Genomic DNA, 17952 nt, shown 5'->3' on the forward strand with positions numbered 1-17952 from the left:
GTGGGGGTGGGGGGGAGTGGGGGGTGGGAGTGGGCGTCCCTCAAAGCCCCTTGCCACAGGGTGGCCAGGCTCCCCTGGGGAGTCCCTCATTGTATGTTTGTTCACAGGGTGGCCCTGTCGCCCTGCGGGCATAAGGCTGGACCCCCGCTGCCATCTGGGCTAGAATGACTTATTTTCTTAAAAATCAGCCTCTAAGAAAGGGTTGATCGTTGATTCAAACCGCAAGGGGAAATGGGCTCACTGCCTGATGGCCTCCTCTACCCCTTTAAACACTAAAGTAAATCGGGGCGGGGGGACTGGGGTGCGGGAGAATCCTGCTCTTCCGTGGCCCCGATTGTGAAGATACCTCAGTTTCTTTAGCTACATGCATGTCCCCTGCCACTGGATCCCTATCACGTGGCTAGTTCAAGGTGCCACCTGCCTGACAACAGGGAAGAATTCACGACGGACACAAGAGTCATCCACTGTATCACTGGGACAGGTAGGAAGTGTCAGCCCCCAGAAAACAGCCGATGGGGTCCCCCTGGAGGAGGGAACGGCCTCCGCCGCTTGATCCACCCGGGGAAGCAGCCTCTCCCCACAGGCCCGGCATCCCCGGCAGGGACTCTGGCACCAGGTCTGTCCATGTCCACATCCAGGCGGAGGCGCCTTCACAGCTGGTCCAGGACACGGGCGCTGAGGACGGCCTCCTCCATGTGGCACTCCTCGGAGGGGATGGCCGAGCGAGCGGAGCCCACCACGTGCCTCACCTCCACGGGAAGGGAGCAGCTCGAGTGTTCCAAGAACTTAGCCACCAAAACCCTGGCGTCCGCGTAGGCCTTGCTGTCCACTAAGGAGTGCGGCCGCTCTTTGGAGACTGTCTGTAAGGCCTCTGGCTTTAACCGCTGGTCCGTTTTCCAGGCATCTGGTTCCCTGGGGGGTGAAAGCTGGGGCCGACAGGCACAGGCAACCATGACAGAGTGAGACAAGGAAGCTGAAAACCAAGGGAAAATGCACAATCTGAAAACACCCGACACAAAACAGAGGGCAGCCGTGCACTAACTTCTCTGAAAAGCAAACACAGGGATGCTTGGGACAAGCTTTCCGCTGGGATTTCTGTGTTCCCCAGCTGGCCCTCGCTTCGCATGTCCCCTGGCATGGCCTGGCCCCTCGCAGCCCCGAGTTCAGCCTGCAGTAACCTAGAGGGGCCGCAGCCTCCTGGAGCCGAGGGCTGGAGATGGGAGGGCAAGATTCGAAGCCGACCAGCGAGTGAAGGGCAGGGCGGGGCAGGGGTGTCCATTCTGTGTGCCTCTCTGCTGGAATTCCCGAGCTCGCAGGGGGGCTGCCCCTTCTCAGCCTTCCCCAGCTCAGTGACCTTCGCCCTTGTGGGTTGGGTGGCATTTGGAGACACGTCTGCCTTAAGAGCAGAGCTGGGGGTGGCAGAGGGGCAATGAGAGCGCCCTCCCCACGTCAAGGGCAGAGACAGCAGCCACCTCTCACGAGGCAGCAGAGTCGCCCGAAGCCCAGGGCCTTGTGCTCAATGCTCCCCAGGCCAAGGCCAGGGAAACGGAACCAGCTACCAGCGGGCCTCGGCCACTCCAGATGACCCTCCAGAGAAAGCAGCTCCGGGCGGTCAGCTGTGACCAACTCACCAAGGACCAGATTAAGACCCGGCTTGCTCAACCTACGTTTCAAGTCACACAAGGAAACACGTTCTGGGTGGTCTGGGGTATTCCTGGTGGCAGCGAGCAAGCCTGGCAATTAAGCATGTGAAACTGTATAAGATTCACACGGAGGCCCGTCTCCCCTCCAAAGAGAATCTCATAAATACAGTGACACAAGCAGCCGTGTGGTGTTAAATTAGCTGTAGCCTCTAATACATCTGCCAAGAGAGCAGGGGAGGCAAGGCAGGCCCATCTTCCAAAGCCCAGAGATTTGGGGCATCGCGTGCCTGGGTGACCCTGGGAGGGGCTGTGTTTAGACACAAGGCAGCCGAGGACCTCTGGTCACCCCTGCCCCCCACACTGTGGTTATCAAAGGGTTTCAGAAAAAGAGCGTCTCACCGGTTCCCCGTGCAGCCCGGGACAGTCCTGCTTCAAGATCCTGGCTGCAGGATGGGGTGTGTGACGAGGCATCGCCTTAACCAGAAAGAGAATTCAGTTAACACACAGCCAGGGAAAAGGAATTCCCGATAACACCGTAGTAACCCTCCTGAGGATAAGAAATGGATTTCAGATACAAGAGCAGAAATCCTGAATTTAAGCCAGCCGGCGCCCAGGTGGCTCCCACCTGGGGCAGGTGGCGTCCCCAGGGCCCGTCACTTCCTCAGCGTGGCCCCGGGCACAGGGTAGCAGGCCGGTGCCACTGACAAACCCAGTGTCCCTCATCCCAATCCCCCTCTGCATCTGGGGGTCCGGGCCCCCGGGAGGCACGTGCACAACAGTAACTGTCACGCAGCCGAGAGGAGGCTGAGGCGACAGGGCGGTGAGTAGGATGCAGGGGTGATGACTTGTGATCAAGCCAACCGCTGCTCTGCAAGTCCATCCCTGACGTGTCAGGGTTTGCGGAGCATGAACTTCACTGGGTGGGGGTGTGTGCAGTCATCAGGGAGCCCCGTTCGGGAAGTGTTGGCCCTAACGGGGCGAGAGACATCTGAACCAGGAGTACACCAGCCGAGGGGCATCTCCAGGAGGCTCTGGCAGAGGCGTCTCAGTGTGAGCTGGCAGGTGGGTGCAGGAGGGCAGGGAAAGGGATGCGGACCGAAGAGCTGCAGAAGCAAAGCCCAGCACTTCCCAGCAGGGCACCTCCGGGCAGCTGCCTGTGAGCGTTGCTGGCTCCTCACAGGGACGCGGTTCTGGGGCAGGACGGGATCTAGTCTCCTTGGGGCCCAGCCGGACAAGACCCTGACCAGTCCGGGCACCACTGGCCTCCTCCAGGTTCCTTCACTTGTGCTATGTGGACAAGTGCCCACGGCGATGGCATTGTGGCCAAGGGCTCACGGGCCTTTACTGGCACAGACCCCGCCATCCTACCACTCAAAAATAGCAACCTGGGAGGAGATGGGGGTCCTCCCACTTCAGGACGTACAAGACCCCTTGGGGGGCTGGTTGAAGAGCAGGTTCCTGGGCTGCCGGACGCAGGACTCTGGTGCCAGGTCCCCTGGCCTGGGAGGGCACTGGCCATGCTGACTTCACGTGGGCGACTCTGACGCAGCTCTGGGCCACACGCTGAGTGCGGCCCAGGGCGCCCGTGAAGTGCTGTCGAGAACACACCCGTGTCTGCCCTGGGCGGCATCGGCTGGCGGACACCCACCTGTGCAACGCTGTCACTGAGATGCAGCCACACCTTGCGTGGCGCTGGGTCCCACCGGACCGTTCAGCAGACACTAGCACTTCCCACAGGTGTGTTACCCAGACTGGTCCTGGGGGGAGAGCCACCCCGGCTGACAGACAGGTACAGACTGTGGGCCCTGCCTGACCCTAGGACCTTCTTGTGCCCCGGAGCTGGTGTGCAGCCCACAGGCTAATGTCGGGGCTGGCGGACCCTCCTGGAGGGCTGTCATCACCCCAAACGTTTCCTCCTCCCTCCCGCCTTCCTGGCCAGAGCAGCAAGCCTGGTGGGAGCACAGCAGGGGCCCCAGAATGTCTGCCACCCTTACAGGCTCTGGACATCGAGACCACGTTCCCCGTGTGGCCCTGAGGCGGGGCCCAGGGCTGGACTCCACTCCCAGGGGGCACGGAGGCCTGCAGTGTCCGGGCAGAGCCAGGCACGCCCTGGGGACACGGGGCTGGGCCAGCTGTACCTGCCGCCCTGGATGCGCACGAGGTGGGGTCGCTGGCGGAGCGGGCCACACGCCTGGGACCTGGCCTTGCCCGTGTGCCCTGGGGGTGGCCCTCAGGGGATGTGCGGCGCGGGTGTGCGGCGGGCAGCAGAGCGCCCGTGGGGCCGTCGGAGGGTGGGCAGCTCAGGCCCGGCGTGGCAGTGCCCTCGGGGGCCAGCAGGCTGGAGCTGTCGGCCGGCGCTGCAAGGCCAAGGATACGACGTTAGCACTGGTGCTGGGCAACTACCAAGCTGCCCCCACATGGGACAGCACCGTCCATGCGCCCATCCGCCACCCAGGGTCCCCCCAGGGGGTGGGAGCAGCCCACCCTCCAAACTCCAACCCTGGACAGACCCTGTCATCTTGCGGGAGCGGAAATCCTGCCCAGGCTGATAGTGCTCTGTGTAGAAAGGATGGGGGAACCAGACGATCCCCCGAGAATCATTCCAGGAGGGGTACGGGTCTCCACGAGAGACTCCAAGTCAGAAACCAGCCGCGTCTCCCATCCAGGGCATCCCCTGGGGGGTCTGAAGTACAGGAAGGTGGGGGTCACGTGCGCAGTGGGCAGGGCCCATGCAGAGAGAGGTCGGGGCTCTGAGGGACCCCAGGGCACCCTAACCAGGCGCCGGTGCCCGCCCCACGCAGGGGGTGCAGCTTGGGCCCAGAGTGCAGCCCCTCGTCAGGCAGGTGGGGTAGCCCAGCCCTCTGAGAACAAACCCCCCTGCAACTGTGCCAAAAAGCACATCCTCAGTCCAGCCCTGCCCGGCTCCGAGCGTGGGCCCGGCCATCAGGGTTTGAACAAGCCCCAGGGGATTCTGATGCCCCGAGTGTGAGAACCGCTGCTCTGGACCGGTCATGTCATGCTGCTTACGCTGGGCTTTACCCCTTGCTTCTCTGCAGGTGGCCCCTGGGGTGGGGGCTGGACCAGAATCTGTCTAAACAGGGTCCCCAGTGGACCTGTATGCACATCAGGGCTTGAGGAGCACTGCCCTCTACCCTCCTCTCCCATCACCAGACCACCCCCGGGCACCCCTCCCTAAGGCTCCTCACTGCTCCCTCCCCACACTGAAGTAGACGTTCAAGGCGAGTGGCCTGCGTGGGCAACACATGGTAAGAACCACAGCAGCCTGAACTCTTACAGTGGGGGAGGCTTTGAGATCTGTTCCTTCCTCCCCTTCCTGTGGGTCCTGGGGGAACTTCTCTGCTCCCAGGGGCCCTGCGAGCCCCACATCTGTGCACATGTCCTGTGCCCAGGGCCCACCCAGTCACCCGCAGCCCACAGCCGAGGAAACTGCTGAGGGAGGGCAGGGAGGAAGGTGGCCGGCCAGCGAGTGGGAGCTGGCGGAAAGCGGACCCGTTCCGGAGCGCACGTGCTCGGCGCCCCCCTCTCCCCCACTGTCTGCCGCTGCCCTCCTGAGAGATGCTTTGAGACCATCAGTCCCATGAGTCCACCTGGAACAACAAAGATGAGCCAGACCTCACATATCACATGCAAAAAAAAAAAAAAAATTCTTCAGGACGATTAATCCTTTTCTTATTTAAGATACCGTAGGAGTAGAAGAAAATATGGGAGAATAAATCTACTGCCTTGAGGGGGTGAAAGACTTTGTAAACATGATAGAAACCATAAAGGAAAAGCTTGATAAATTTGACAACAGCAACAAAAACATGGTAAATTTGTGTACGCCAAGGCCTCATTAACAGGCTTCGAGAAGCAAAGCCTGAACTGGGGAAGCAAACCTGCCATAAATAGAAAAAGAGTCACTCTTACACCTTTTCTCATTTCTCTATTTAACAAATATTTTTCTTATAAAACAAAAAACAAAAAAACCCCCACTGCAACAGAAATAAATGGACCTAAAACAGACCTACAAGTTCATAATAGATATGTAAAAAGGTGCAGAAACTCAATCCTATGTGTGTGTCAAGTTCACCTACAAGGATGGTAAAGGTCCCCGGGAGTGACAAAGTCTTAGGGTGTCACAAACACTCTTGGTGGGAACATAAACTCGTAATAAAACCCTTCCAGGACACAGTGTAGTCAATACATCCAAGTCTAAAATACACATTCCCCTGGACTCAGCAATTTCCCTCACTGGAATTTATCCCAAGGAAGTAATTGGGAAAGTGCTCAAGACCAAATGTATAAATGTAGAAAAGAAAAAATACTTTCCTGGCTCCTTAGAAAACTTCAAACCTAGACAGTGTCATTATTAACACTCTCAAAATCTTTTCAAAAATCACCCAGCAAGTATATTAAATAATTAAACATTAAATTAAATAATTTAATAAATATTTAATAATATTTAATAAATAATAAATATTTAATAATTAAATGAATAAAATTAATTAAATAATTAAATATTAAATTAAATTAAAAATAATATTCATTCCTTCAGATTCTTTTTGATCCCAATTCCCTCTCTCTCTCCTCTGCAGCTTTACTGAGGTATAACTGATACGCAAAACACCTGTGCCTATTTACTGTATATAATTTGATGAGACTGGACATATGTACACACCCTTGAGCCCAAGTTTCTTTTTTTTTTAATTTAATTTTTTTTTTTTGGCTGCATTGGGTCTTCACTGCTGTGTGTGGGCTTTCTCTAGTTACGGAGAGTGGGGGCTACTCTTCACTGCGGTGCGTGGGCTTCTCATTGGTGGCTTCTCTTGTTGCAGAGCACCGGCTCTAGGTGCATGGGCTTCAGTAGTTGTGGTGCGTGGGCTCAGTTGTTGTGGCTCGTGGGCTCTAGAGCACAGGCTCAGTAGTTGTGGCGCACGGGCTTAGTTGCTCCGTGGCATGTGGGATCTTCCCGGACCAGGGCTTGAACCCGTGTACCCTGCATTGGCAGATGGATTCTTAACCACTGCTCCACCAGGGAAGTCCCCCAAGTTTCTTAATGTCAGTGAAAATCCAGTGGTTGAGTTCCTCAAGGAAATGCAGAGAGTCATGAGTGACAAATGTGACCTAGCTCTGAATATAAGTAATTAATAGAAAACTTATAAAATTAGGACAGCATTACAGGAAAAGCTTATGGCCCAAGGCTGGTCACTCTCATTTCTGCACACCCTCCCCTCCGGGGTTGTGTTATGTGCCTACATTTTTATAGAAGTCATAATCGTGGTGGACCTCCAGGGTTTCACCTAACGGCTTGAAAACGTTTTTCCTAATAATGTGTAGTGATATACTCAACTTGTGTTAACACATTTTCCTGAACTCTTATTAATGGACTTCATTGTCCCCCTCAGTTTTTACTGTTATGGAAAAGGCGTATCTGCATGCTTAGTTTTCCTTTTTCAGCATTACTCCCCGGGGGTGATTCTAGAAGTATGACCACATCTAATGGCATAAATATTGTCATGGCTCTGCATCCCAAATGCCTTGCCAAAGCAGTGGGCTGACTTACAAGCCACCAGTTAGGGCACCCATGTCCTCATCACTATTTTGTTATTTTAACAAAGAGCAAAACAATATTGTTTAAAAAAACAATAACAGAATCTCCAAAAAAACAAAAAAAATTCTAGAGCTAATAAGTGCACTCAGCAAGCCTGCAGGATTCAAGGGGAATACATGAGTGAATCCCCTCCGATTGATTCAGAGTCAGTCCCATGTACTGACGATGAACACGCAGAAACCAAAGGTGTAAACCCAGTGCCATCAACAGCTGCTCCAGAGAAAAATGAAACACGAAACATACACACTAAGGAAAGCTGCCCAGGATCTATATGCTGAAAATGATACCGTGAAACCAAAGCTCGAAAACCATGGAGACAGACTGTATTCATGCCTTGGAAGACTCAGCTTTAGAAAGATGGCGATTCTCTAAAATATGGCACAAATGAACTTATCTGTGAAACAGAAACAGACTCACAGACATAGAGAACAGACTTGTGGTTGCCAAGGGGAAGGGGGGTGGGGAGAGAAGGATTGGGAGTTTGGGATTAGCAGATGTAAACTATTATGTACAGGATGGATAAACAATAAGGTCCTACAGTATAGCACAGGGAACTATATTCAATATCCTGTGATTAAACCATAACGGAAAAGAATATGAAAAGAATATATACGTATAACTGAGTCACTTTGCTGTGCAGCAGCAATCAACATGGCATTGTAAATCAATCCGACTTCAATAAAAAAAGAAAGATGGTGATTCTATCCAAATAGCTGTACAGGTTTAATTCCTGTCAAGATCCCAGCAAGGGAGACTTCCCTGGCAGTCCAGTGGTTAAGACTCCATGTTTCCAATGCGGGGGCCATGGGTTCGATCCCTGGTCAGGGAACTAAGATCCCACCTGCCGTGTGGCCAGAAGAATGATAAAAAAAAAAAAATTAAAAAAATGAAACACAAATACATGGAGGCTAAACAGTGTGCTACTAAGTAACCAAGAGATCCCTGAAGAAATTTAAAAAATACATAGAAACAAATGACAACAAAAACACAATGACCCAAAACCTATGGGACGCAGCAAAAGCAATTCTAAGAGGGAAGTTTATAGCCATTCAATCTCACCTCAAGAAACAAGAAAAATCTTAAATAAACAATCTAACCCTACACCTAAAGCAACTAGAGAAAGAAGAACAAAGAAAACCCAAAGTCAGTAGAAAGAAAGAAATCACAAAGATCAGAGCAGAAATAAATGAAATAGTAACAAAGAAAACAATAGCAAAGATCAATAAAACTAGACGCTGGTTCTTTGAGAAGATAAACAAAATTGATAAACCCTTAGCCAGACTCATCAAGAAAAAAAGGGAGAGGACGCAAATCAATAAAATTACAAATGAAAAAGAAGAAATCACAACTGACACTGCAGAAATACAAAGGATTATAAGACACTACTACAAACAACTATATGCCAATAAAACGGACAACCACAAAGAAATGGACAAATTCTTGGAAAGGTACAATTTTCCAAGACTGAACCAGGAAGAATTAGAAAATATAAACACACCTCTCACAAGTAATGAAGTTGAAACTGTAATTTAAAATCTTCCAATAAACAAAAGCCCAGGACCAGACAGCTTCACAGGTGAATTCTATCAAACATTTAGAGAAGAGCTAACACCCATCATTCTCAAACTCTTCCAAAAAATTGCAGAGGAAGGAACACTCCCAAATTTGTTCTACAAAGCCACCGCCACCCTGATACCAAACGAGAAAAAGATATCACAAAAAAAGAAAATTATAGACCAATATCACTGATGAACATAGATGCAAAATTCCTGAACAAAATACTAGCAAACAGAATCCAACAACATATTAAAAGCATCATACACCACGATCAAGTGGGATTTATGCCAGGAACACAGGGATTCTTCAATATAGGCAAATCAATCAACATGATACACTGTATTAACAAATTAAGGAATAAAAACCATATGATCATCTCAATAGATGCAGAAAAAGCTTTTGACAAAATTCAACACCGTTTTATCTCCAGAAAATGGGCATAGAGGGAACCTACCTCAACATAATAAAGGCCATATATGACAAATCCACAGCAAACATCATACTCAATGATGAAAAACTAAAAGAATTTCCTCTAAGATCAGGAACAAGACAAGGACGTCCACTCTCGCTGCTCTTATTCAACATAGTTTTGGAAGTCCTGGCCACAGCAATCAGAGAAGAAAAAGAAAGAAAAGGAATCCAAATCGGAAAAGAAGAAGTAAAACTGTCACTGTTTGCAGATGACATGATACTATACATAGAGAATCCTAAAGATGCCACCAGAAAACTACTAGAGCTAATCAATGAATCTGGTAAAGTAGCAGGATACAAAATTAATGCACAGAAATCTCTTGCATTCCTATACACTAATGATGAAAAATCTGAAAGAGAAATTAAGGAAACACTCCCATTTACCACTGCAAAAAATTTCCTACCACCTAGGAATAATCCTACCTAAGGAGGTGAAAGACTTGTACTTAGAAAACTATAAAACACTGATGAAAGAAATCAAAGACGACATAAACAGATGGAGAAATATACCCTGTTCTTGGATTGGAAAAATTAATATTGTGAAAATGACTCTACTACCCAAAGCAATCTACAGATTCAATGCAATCCCTATCAAACTACCATTGGTATTCTTCACAGAACTGGAACAAAAAACTTTACAATTTGTATGGAAACACAAAAGACCCCGAATAGCCAAAGCAATCTTGAGAAAGAAAAATGGAGCTGGAAGAATCAGGCTCCCCAACTTCAAACTATACTACAAACTACAGTAATCAAGACAGTATAGGGCTTCCCTGGTGGCTCAGTGGTTGAGAGTCCGCCTGCCGATGCAGGGAACACGGGTTCGTGCCCCGGTCCGGGAAGATCCCACATGCCGCGGAGCGGCTGGGCCCGTGAGCCATGGCCGCTGGGCCTGCGTGTCCGGAGCCTGTGCTCCACAGCGGGAGAGGCCACAACAGTGAGAGGCCCGCATACCACAAAAAAAAAAAAAAAAAAAAAAAGACAGTATAGTACTGGCACAAAAAGAGAAATATAGATCAATGGTACAGGAGAGAAAGTCCGGAGATAAACCCACTCACATATGGTCACCTAATTTACAACAAAGGGGGCAAGAACATACAGTGGAGAAAAGACAGCCTCTTCAATAAGTGGTGCGGGGAAAACTGGATAGCTACGTGTAAAAGAATGAAATTAGAACATTCTCTAACACCATACACAAAAATAAACTCAAAATGGATTAAAGACCTAAATGTAAAGTCAGATACTACAAACCTAGAGGAAAACATAGGCAGAACACTCTTTGACATAAACTGCATAAAGATCTTTTTTGACCCACCTCCTAGAGTAATGAAAACAAAAACAAAAATAAACAAATAGGATGTAATTAAACTTAAAAGCTTTTGCACAGCGAAGGAAACCATAAACAAGACGAAAAGACAGCCCTCACAATGGGAGAAAATATTTGCAAATGAAACAAGGGACAAAGGATTAATCTCCAAAATATACAAAGAGCTCATGGAGCTCAATATCAAAAAAACAAACAACCCAATTAAAAAATGGGCAGAAGACCTAAATAGACATTTCTCCAAAGAAGACATACAGGTGGCCAAGAAGCACATGAAAAGATGCTCAACATCACTAATTACTAGAGAAATGCAAATCAAAACTACAATGAGGTATCACCTCACACTGGTCAGAATGACCATCATCAAAAAATCTACAAACAACAAATGCTGGAGAGGGTGTGGAGAAAAGGGAACCCTCCTGCACTGTTGGTGGGAATGTAAATTGATACAGCCACTATGGAGAACAGTATGGAGATTCCTTAAAAAACTAAAAATAGAACTACCACACGATCCAGCAATTCCACTACTGGGCATATACCCTGAGGAAACCATAATTCATAAAGAGACATGTACCACAATGTTCATTGCAGCTCTGTTTACAATAGCCAGGACATGGAAGCAACCTAAGCGTCCGTCAACGGATGAATGGATAAGGAAGATGTGGCACATATATACAATGGAATATTACTCAGCCATAAAAAGAAACAAAATTGAGTTATTTGTAGTGAGGTGGATGGACCTGGAGTCTGTGATACAGAGTGAAGTAAGTCAGAAAGAGGAAAACAAATACTGTATGCTAACACATATACATGGAATCTGAAAAAAATGGTACTGATGAACCTAGAGGCAGGGCAGGAATAAAGACGCAGACATAGAGGATGGACTTGAGGTCACAGAGCGGGGAGGGGGAAGCTGGGACAAAGTGAGAGAAGCGTCAACATATATACACCACCAAATGTAAAATAGATAGCTAGTGGGAAGCAGCCGCATAGCACAGGGAGATCAGCTCAGTGCTTTGCAACTAGCTAGAGGGGTGGGATAGGGAGGGTGGGAAGGAGGCTCAAAAGGGAGGGGATATGGGGACATATGTATGCATATGGCTGATTCACTTTGTTGTACAACAGAAACTAACACAGCATTGTGAAGCAATTATACTCCAATAAAGATGTATTAAAAAAATTGAAAAAAAATGATCTTTAAAAAAAAGGTTCCAGCAAGGTATTTTGTAGATACAGGTGAGCTGATTCAAAAATGGATATGGAAAGGCACAGGCCCTACAGTAGCTGCAACCTTGACAAAGAAGAATGAAGTGGGAGGCATCCCTTGCCTGATACTGAGGCTTATTACAGAGCAACAGCCATGAAGACAGTGTGGAATTGGCAGAGGGGCTGACACACAGATCAATGGGACAGAACAGAACAGGGACCCAGAAGCAGACCCATGCAACTATGCTTGACTGGTTTTTGACAAAGGTACAAAAGCAAGAAACAGCCTGGAACAATTGGACGTATACTGGCAAAAAGAATGACCTTGACCTCAACCTCACCCCACACAGAAATTCCCTGTATACTACCTGCTTGGCCTGCAAGCCCCCTGCCAGGGCTTCTTGTGTTCCTGCCCACCCTCAGGTCTGGCCCCTCTGAATCTCTCGGTGGAGCCCAGCTAACTGCCCAGGGTCGTGAGGCAGTGAGGAGGGCCCAGCCCTGCTGAATGCCTCCAGAGGGGCATCCCAGACACCCTGTCCATCTCCACCTGCCCCGAGGCCACAGATAGAAACGGGCCCTGGAGCCACCATGCTGCCTGGCCTTTCTAACCATGCTTTCCTGGAGAACTGGTGGTTTGTGGGAATCACGTGGCTGGAATGGGGGGCCTGGTTGCAGGCACTACCCCCACCAAGCTTTAGAAGGCACTGCGCCCTGGAGTAGGCTCTGGAAAAGTGGTCTCCGGATGCCACCTCTTAGACAAGCTCCTGATGGCTGCTTGGAGTCACCACAGGAAGGGCAAGGTCACTTCCACATTCAACTGTAGCGACCCGGGGCCCCTGCTGCTCACAGGTGGCCTCATGAAGGATGGCCCCTCCTTATTTCTCTTAGACGTTACTTGAAGTGGTGATGGCAGCAGCACAGAGGGCCACCACAGTCACGGTCCTTTCTGGGACGCTTAGTCATCTCCCAAGGTGGCTGACTTTGGTCTCCAAATAAATGCACCCACACGAGCCTGCTGGGGACCTCAAGACGAAAGCTCCCCAGGGACGCCCCTCCACCCCACCCATCTGTTCCCCCTGCTGCCAAGGTTGTCTGCTTGCCTGTCACCTCGGACCACCTTCCCTACCCCGAGGTTTGTCCTGTGACTCCCACACCATATTTGGGATCTGACTTCTCACACTTTTCCTGCCACGCCCTCCAGGACACAACCTCAGGCCCCTGCCCTCCAGCCTCCCCCTCCGCAGCCAGTGGGCAGGGAGCCCCCAGCTCTGGATTCCCCCTGGCCCAGCCACGCCTCCTCCTCAGGGAGGGGCTGAGTGGACGTTAGCCTGGTATGATTTTGCTCTGGAAAGGGTCCATCGCAGACTGCGTCGCACTTTTCTTCAAATCCATACTCCTCGAGTGAGAGAGAAAGGGCGCTGGGGGAGGCGGACAAAGCCCCCTAGGGAAAGCATGAGGCCTCCCAGCTCTGACCACTGGGGGCAGGGAAGGAGGACATGTGGAACCTTCCATGTACTTAGCAGGAGAGGCTGCAGCAAATTCCCCCCCTTACAGAGGAAGAGAAGGAAAAGAGAGGAGACAGCCTGGAAAACTACCAACTTAGTGTTTCAGAGACTGAAAAGGGTACGATTACCTTGTGTGCTGAAGCCCGCGGTGGCGTCTGGGTCCCCGGAGCTGGGCTCAGTCACTTGCGGGTCCCCACTTGGAATCTACGGGAAGAAAGAGGAGGCCGCGCGTGGGTACTGTGCTGTCTGTGGGGCACATCACAGCAGCCTCCAGAAAGGCAGGCTGACCCTAGAGCTTGTCTTCTAGAGACAGGTGCTCAGGTTGCAACCTTCTCCCCTAAATGTGTGTGTGTGTGGGGGGGTGAAGACGCCATTGCCAAGGACAAAGCCCCTTCCTCCAATCTTCTGCAATCAGAACCGTGTGCCCCCCGAGGGCCCACCCTGAGCCCACTCACCTTCCACTTACGGGCACCATTTGGGGCTGGCGGAGGCCACACAGGGTCCCCCCTATCACCAGAGGAGGTGGGACAGCCCCTGCCCTCACTTCCCACCCCCTCCTCTCTTCCCTGAAGAGTAAGTCCACGACACCAACACTCATGGGACCCCAATGCTTTGGGCTGGCAGTTTGGACACAAGTGGTCATTGAGCGAGCTCTGGACGCCCCAGAGCTGCATGTGCCCTGCCCTCCCTTCTGCCTTCCACACGTGGGATCAAGAGGCTGCTCCCAAGGCCGCCCTTCCTGCCTAACCTCTGCCGGGGTCCCAGCCGCACATGGGGCCTACGCCGGGTTGAATACAGGGCCCCGAGCCCAGTCAGATGCCATCCCTTCCTGGTGGAGGCTGGCCGTGAAGCTCGACTTGGGTTGGACCATCATCACACTTTTGCAGCTTTCTTCTTGAATGAGAAGAAAGGCCTCGGGAATGTGAGGGGAGAGACCAGCCTCCTCTGCTGATCAGGGATGGGGCACGTCTGCTCCCTGCTTGCCGGGCTTGGATCTGCCCCACGCGAGTGCGTCTGTCCCACTGCTGCTTTAGGGCACGGCGGCCCCTCCCAGGCCGTGCGCCTGAAGGCGATGAACCCTGTATGCACGTGCCCCTGTGCCATCTCAAAACACGATTTCTGGACCCTCGTGGTATTTCAGAACTGCTTGCCAATAATGAGCTGGGGGAGGCCAGGGAAGGTGAGGTGGGCCCCTGTGGCCTGGTCTGGTTCCAGCTCAGTAATTATATTTCTGCCTCCCTGGTCTCCTGCCCCTTCAATTGGGTAGCTGATGGCGCCCACCTCTCCTCTGTCAAGCGGGCTGGCGTTGCAGCAGGTGCCAGGCTGCTGGCTGCCCCCAACCAGAGACCCAGAGAACTGCTCAGATGGTCCCTTGGATCCCATGTGTATGTAATACCGCCCTGCACTCAACGCTCCCTCTCTGCCAGGGAGGGGATAGGATGGGAGAATTCACACCACCCCACACCAATAACCTGTGTGGAAAATCTCTGGCAAGAAGCTCCTACCAAATCAAAAAAAAGGAACAATGCCCTGGATGGTCGTTTCCTTTCATACCTCACTTCCTGCATCTAACCCTCAACTGGACTCTCTTTTTCTTTTTTGTAGGGGTGGGTGGCAACTTCAGGCCTGAAAAAAAAGCTTCTGGTAATAAAGAAATATACATAAAACAAGAGAAATAAAACACACAGTGAGACAAGGTCAGGAGGAAATTGGATTCGTGTCATATTTTGCAGAAGCATTGCCGGCTTCCCTCTGGCTCCCGGTCAAATGTGGTTTCAAGAGGAGACAGCTCCTGGGAGCAGGAAATTGATCACCTCCGGCGAGCAGGGTGTCAAGCGCTGAATTAGAATGTGGCCTCCCCTGATGTCCAAGGCCACCTTGCCGCAGCAAGGCTGCTCACTTCACAGGGCATTGTCCATGAAACACAAAGGCAGTGGAAGAGATATATTTGCGGCATAGAATTGAAGTTGAAATCCGAGTTTAGCAATAAAGGTTTATAACACAGCTCCCGCAGGGCTGTGAAAGGAGACGCCGCATGTATAACGTAACGTGGACGCTCCAACGCCTGCATTTATTTTTTCCCAGATGCACTATTTTGACCACTTATCGTAATTGAAAACTCAATCGGCATTTAGGCAAATAAGCCAAGTTCCCCTCATCTCCCTTTCTCCTAGGAACTTGGGGGCTAAGACGTCCTATATGGAAATTCTGCCCTATTTCTGTAATGAGTTTCCCACTCCTGGGTGAGGTCAGCTGGCTATGTCCCAGGTTTACAAAAAGCTGTTCTTGGGGGCAGTTATCAGCCATCACGGAGAAGGTGCGTTAAGGTTTTCGGCTCGTGTCCCAAGGCAATCTTCAAAGCCACTTCACTTACAGACTTTCAAATGTAAAGGTCATTTCATTCAAAAATATAAATAATAACTTCGAGGACTTGGGGTTGGACACACCTCTGTCACGTCCATTCTCACCACTTCTCGTCCCACCTGCCATATTGCCACCGAGATTCCTAAAGCACTGCGGGGCCACGTCGACCCCAAATGCCCAACTGTTCAAAGGCAGCTCGATAGTGTGGCATCCCAGGTCATGGAATCTGCACCCAAATGATTTCTGTGAACCCCCTTCCTGCCCTTCAAACCCCCATGAGCCTCCCTGGTTCACACGCCCGGTCCCACGCAAGGTGGCCCAGCTGGTCCTTCCTCTGAAGCCCCAGAGAAGCCCATTCGTCCCTGTCCTGTGACCACAAGGAAACGAATCCCATTGGTCTCCCGATCCTATAGCCCGTGGACTGGCGCACAGTCTCACGGGGCCCCCAGAACACACGCTGTTATTCACACAGGGGCATCAACTAGGCAAATTCTCAGCCACTTCCCTGCTGTAGAAAGAAACTCCCTCCCTCCAATCTTGCCCCAAAGCCACAGTCTCAGGCCACGGGAAAGAGAACGCATCGCAACCCAAGTCAGAACGGAACCTGAATGTGGCTGAAACACGCGGGTCAAAACGAACGTGCTGACTCAAGGGGGGGCTTTTCTTCCCAAATGAAAACTCTGTCCAGATGAGCGGTCTCTGCCGCGCACAGACCTGCACAGCACCTGCTTGCTTTCCAAGGGGGCGGGCGTCTCCCTCTCTTTATCCAAACAAGTGCAAATAGGCCATTCATATGCGTTTGTCCTAACAAGGGGATAATTACCTCCTCCTGGCCCAGGGAGCGGGGGTCCTGCTGTAAGATGGCTGCTCGTGGCTGTCCCGTCGGGGGACTGGGGGAGGGGGGAGCTGGCAGGTGCAGCCTCCCCTCCGTGGGCGGGATGGGATCCTGGACTCCCAGACTCCCTGGGGGGTGTCTGAGGAATTGAAAAGTGCTGCCAGCCCACAGGGTCAGAGAGAATCAGCCGGCGAGGTGCAGCTGCCTCCTCAGTGCTGGTGGCGGCAGGGGGCGGGGTCGGGGGGTGCCTGTGGTGGCCCATTTATCATAAATGCTGCCGGCCAGGCGGGCAGCCCAGGAAAGGGCGGGGGCCACGTCCTCCAGAGGATACCATTCATGCAGGGGCTTGTAAGCTGGCGGTTTCTGAGCCAACGCAAGCTAATGTGAGACAGGCCTTTGCCCTTCAAGAGTTCCTCCCCAAAATCTTTTGAAAGAAATCTCCATTTAGAGAATTCCCCATTCTTTTGGAAAATGAGGTGACGTGGGTCTTAGAACCAGTATTATCATCCTCTGATATAGTCTATTCTTCAGAAAAAAAGAGTAAAATGGTGATAAACACTAGGTGCCAAGTGTCGGGGGTGCATCAGATGTCACACCCAAACCAGAGGCTGCTTCCCAGCACGCCGGGTCCCTGGAGGCCCGGCGAGGCCGGGAGCATCACAGGGGTTCTTGCCGGCTCCAGCTCCGCCACTCTCCACAGGGTGGTGCACACAACCCGTGAATCATGCACGGTTCCTCTCTTTTGGACATAGAGTAACAGCTCACAGGGACGAAGGAGAGGCAGGCTGGAGCCTGCAGCTCTGTGAGGGCAAAAGGCAGGGTCGCTGTGCAGAGGGGGAGGCGGCAGGGCTCCTCCCGCCCCCAAGGTGGCCGAGGAGAGTCACACAGCCTTGTGGGCTTCCTGGGGTTTCCAGGCCCCTGGCCGCCCTGCTCGGTGTCCCTGCTGGTTACAGGGCAAGCTGTCCGTCTGCACCTGGTTCAGTCCCCTCCTGCCTTCCAGGGACCTCCCTCCCCTGGCCCTGGGGAGCCGGCTCCGCCCTCTGGCCCTGGCACATCCCCATGGTAACTCCTCCCACTCTATCCCCCCACCCCCCACACACACTAACTAACTCCTATCCAGCCTCTTCATCGAGCATCTTGCCAGAGTGATTTACTCCAGGCCCCAAAGGTGTCCTTGGAGCAGCCGCTGTGGGGACTTTGGTAGCCATGCAGATTCTCAGCAGCCCCCTGACCCTGGACTCCAGAGCCCTGGAGGTGCGCCCGGCCACCTGCATTTGATTGACAAGCCCTCCAGGGAGTTGGGATGACCACTGGAGGCTAGAAACAGTGGTCCACACCTTTGCTTCCCCTCCTCACATCCCATCCCCTCCGCTCCCTGACGCCATCTGATCCTACCATGCCCCCCGCCCCCCGCCCCCCCATCCCCAGCAGCTGCA

At 51.8% G+C, this 17952-nt stretch overlaps 1 protein-coding gene across 1 annotated transcript in view; it reads right to left on the reverse strand.

The window, feature by feature from the left end:
- Positions 1-650: 650 nt before the first annotated feature.
- Positions 651-17952, reverse strand: part of ENTREP2 (endosomal transmembrane epsin interactor 2) — a 372877-nt gene continuing 355575 nt past the window's right edge. The window contains exons 8-11 of the mRNA XM_007456424.1: positions 13446-13521; positions 3782-4000; positions 2043-2117; positions 651-973 (exon numbers count right to left, since the gene is read on the reverse strand). Coding sequence (XP_007456486.1) covers positions 651-973; positions 2043-2117; positions 3782-4000; positions 13446-13521 — 693 coding nt within the window. The remainder of the gene's footprint in view (positions 974-2042; positions 2118-3781; positions 4001-13445; positions 13522-17952) is intronic.

This window comes from Lipotes vexillifer, unplaced genomic scaffold (assembly GCF_000442215.2).
Source record: "Lipotes vexillifer unplaced genomic scaffold, Lipotes_vexillifer_v1.1 scaffold1467, whole genome shotgun sequence".
Lineage (NCBI taxonomy): Eukaryota > Metazoa > Chordata > Mammalia > Artiodactyla > Lipotidae > Lipotes > Lipotes vexillifer.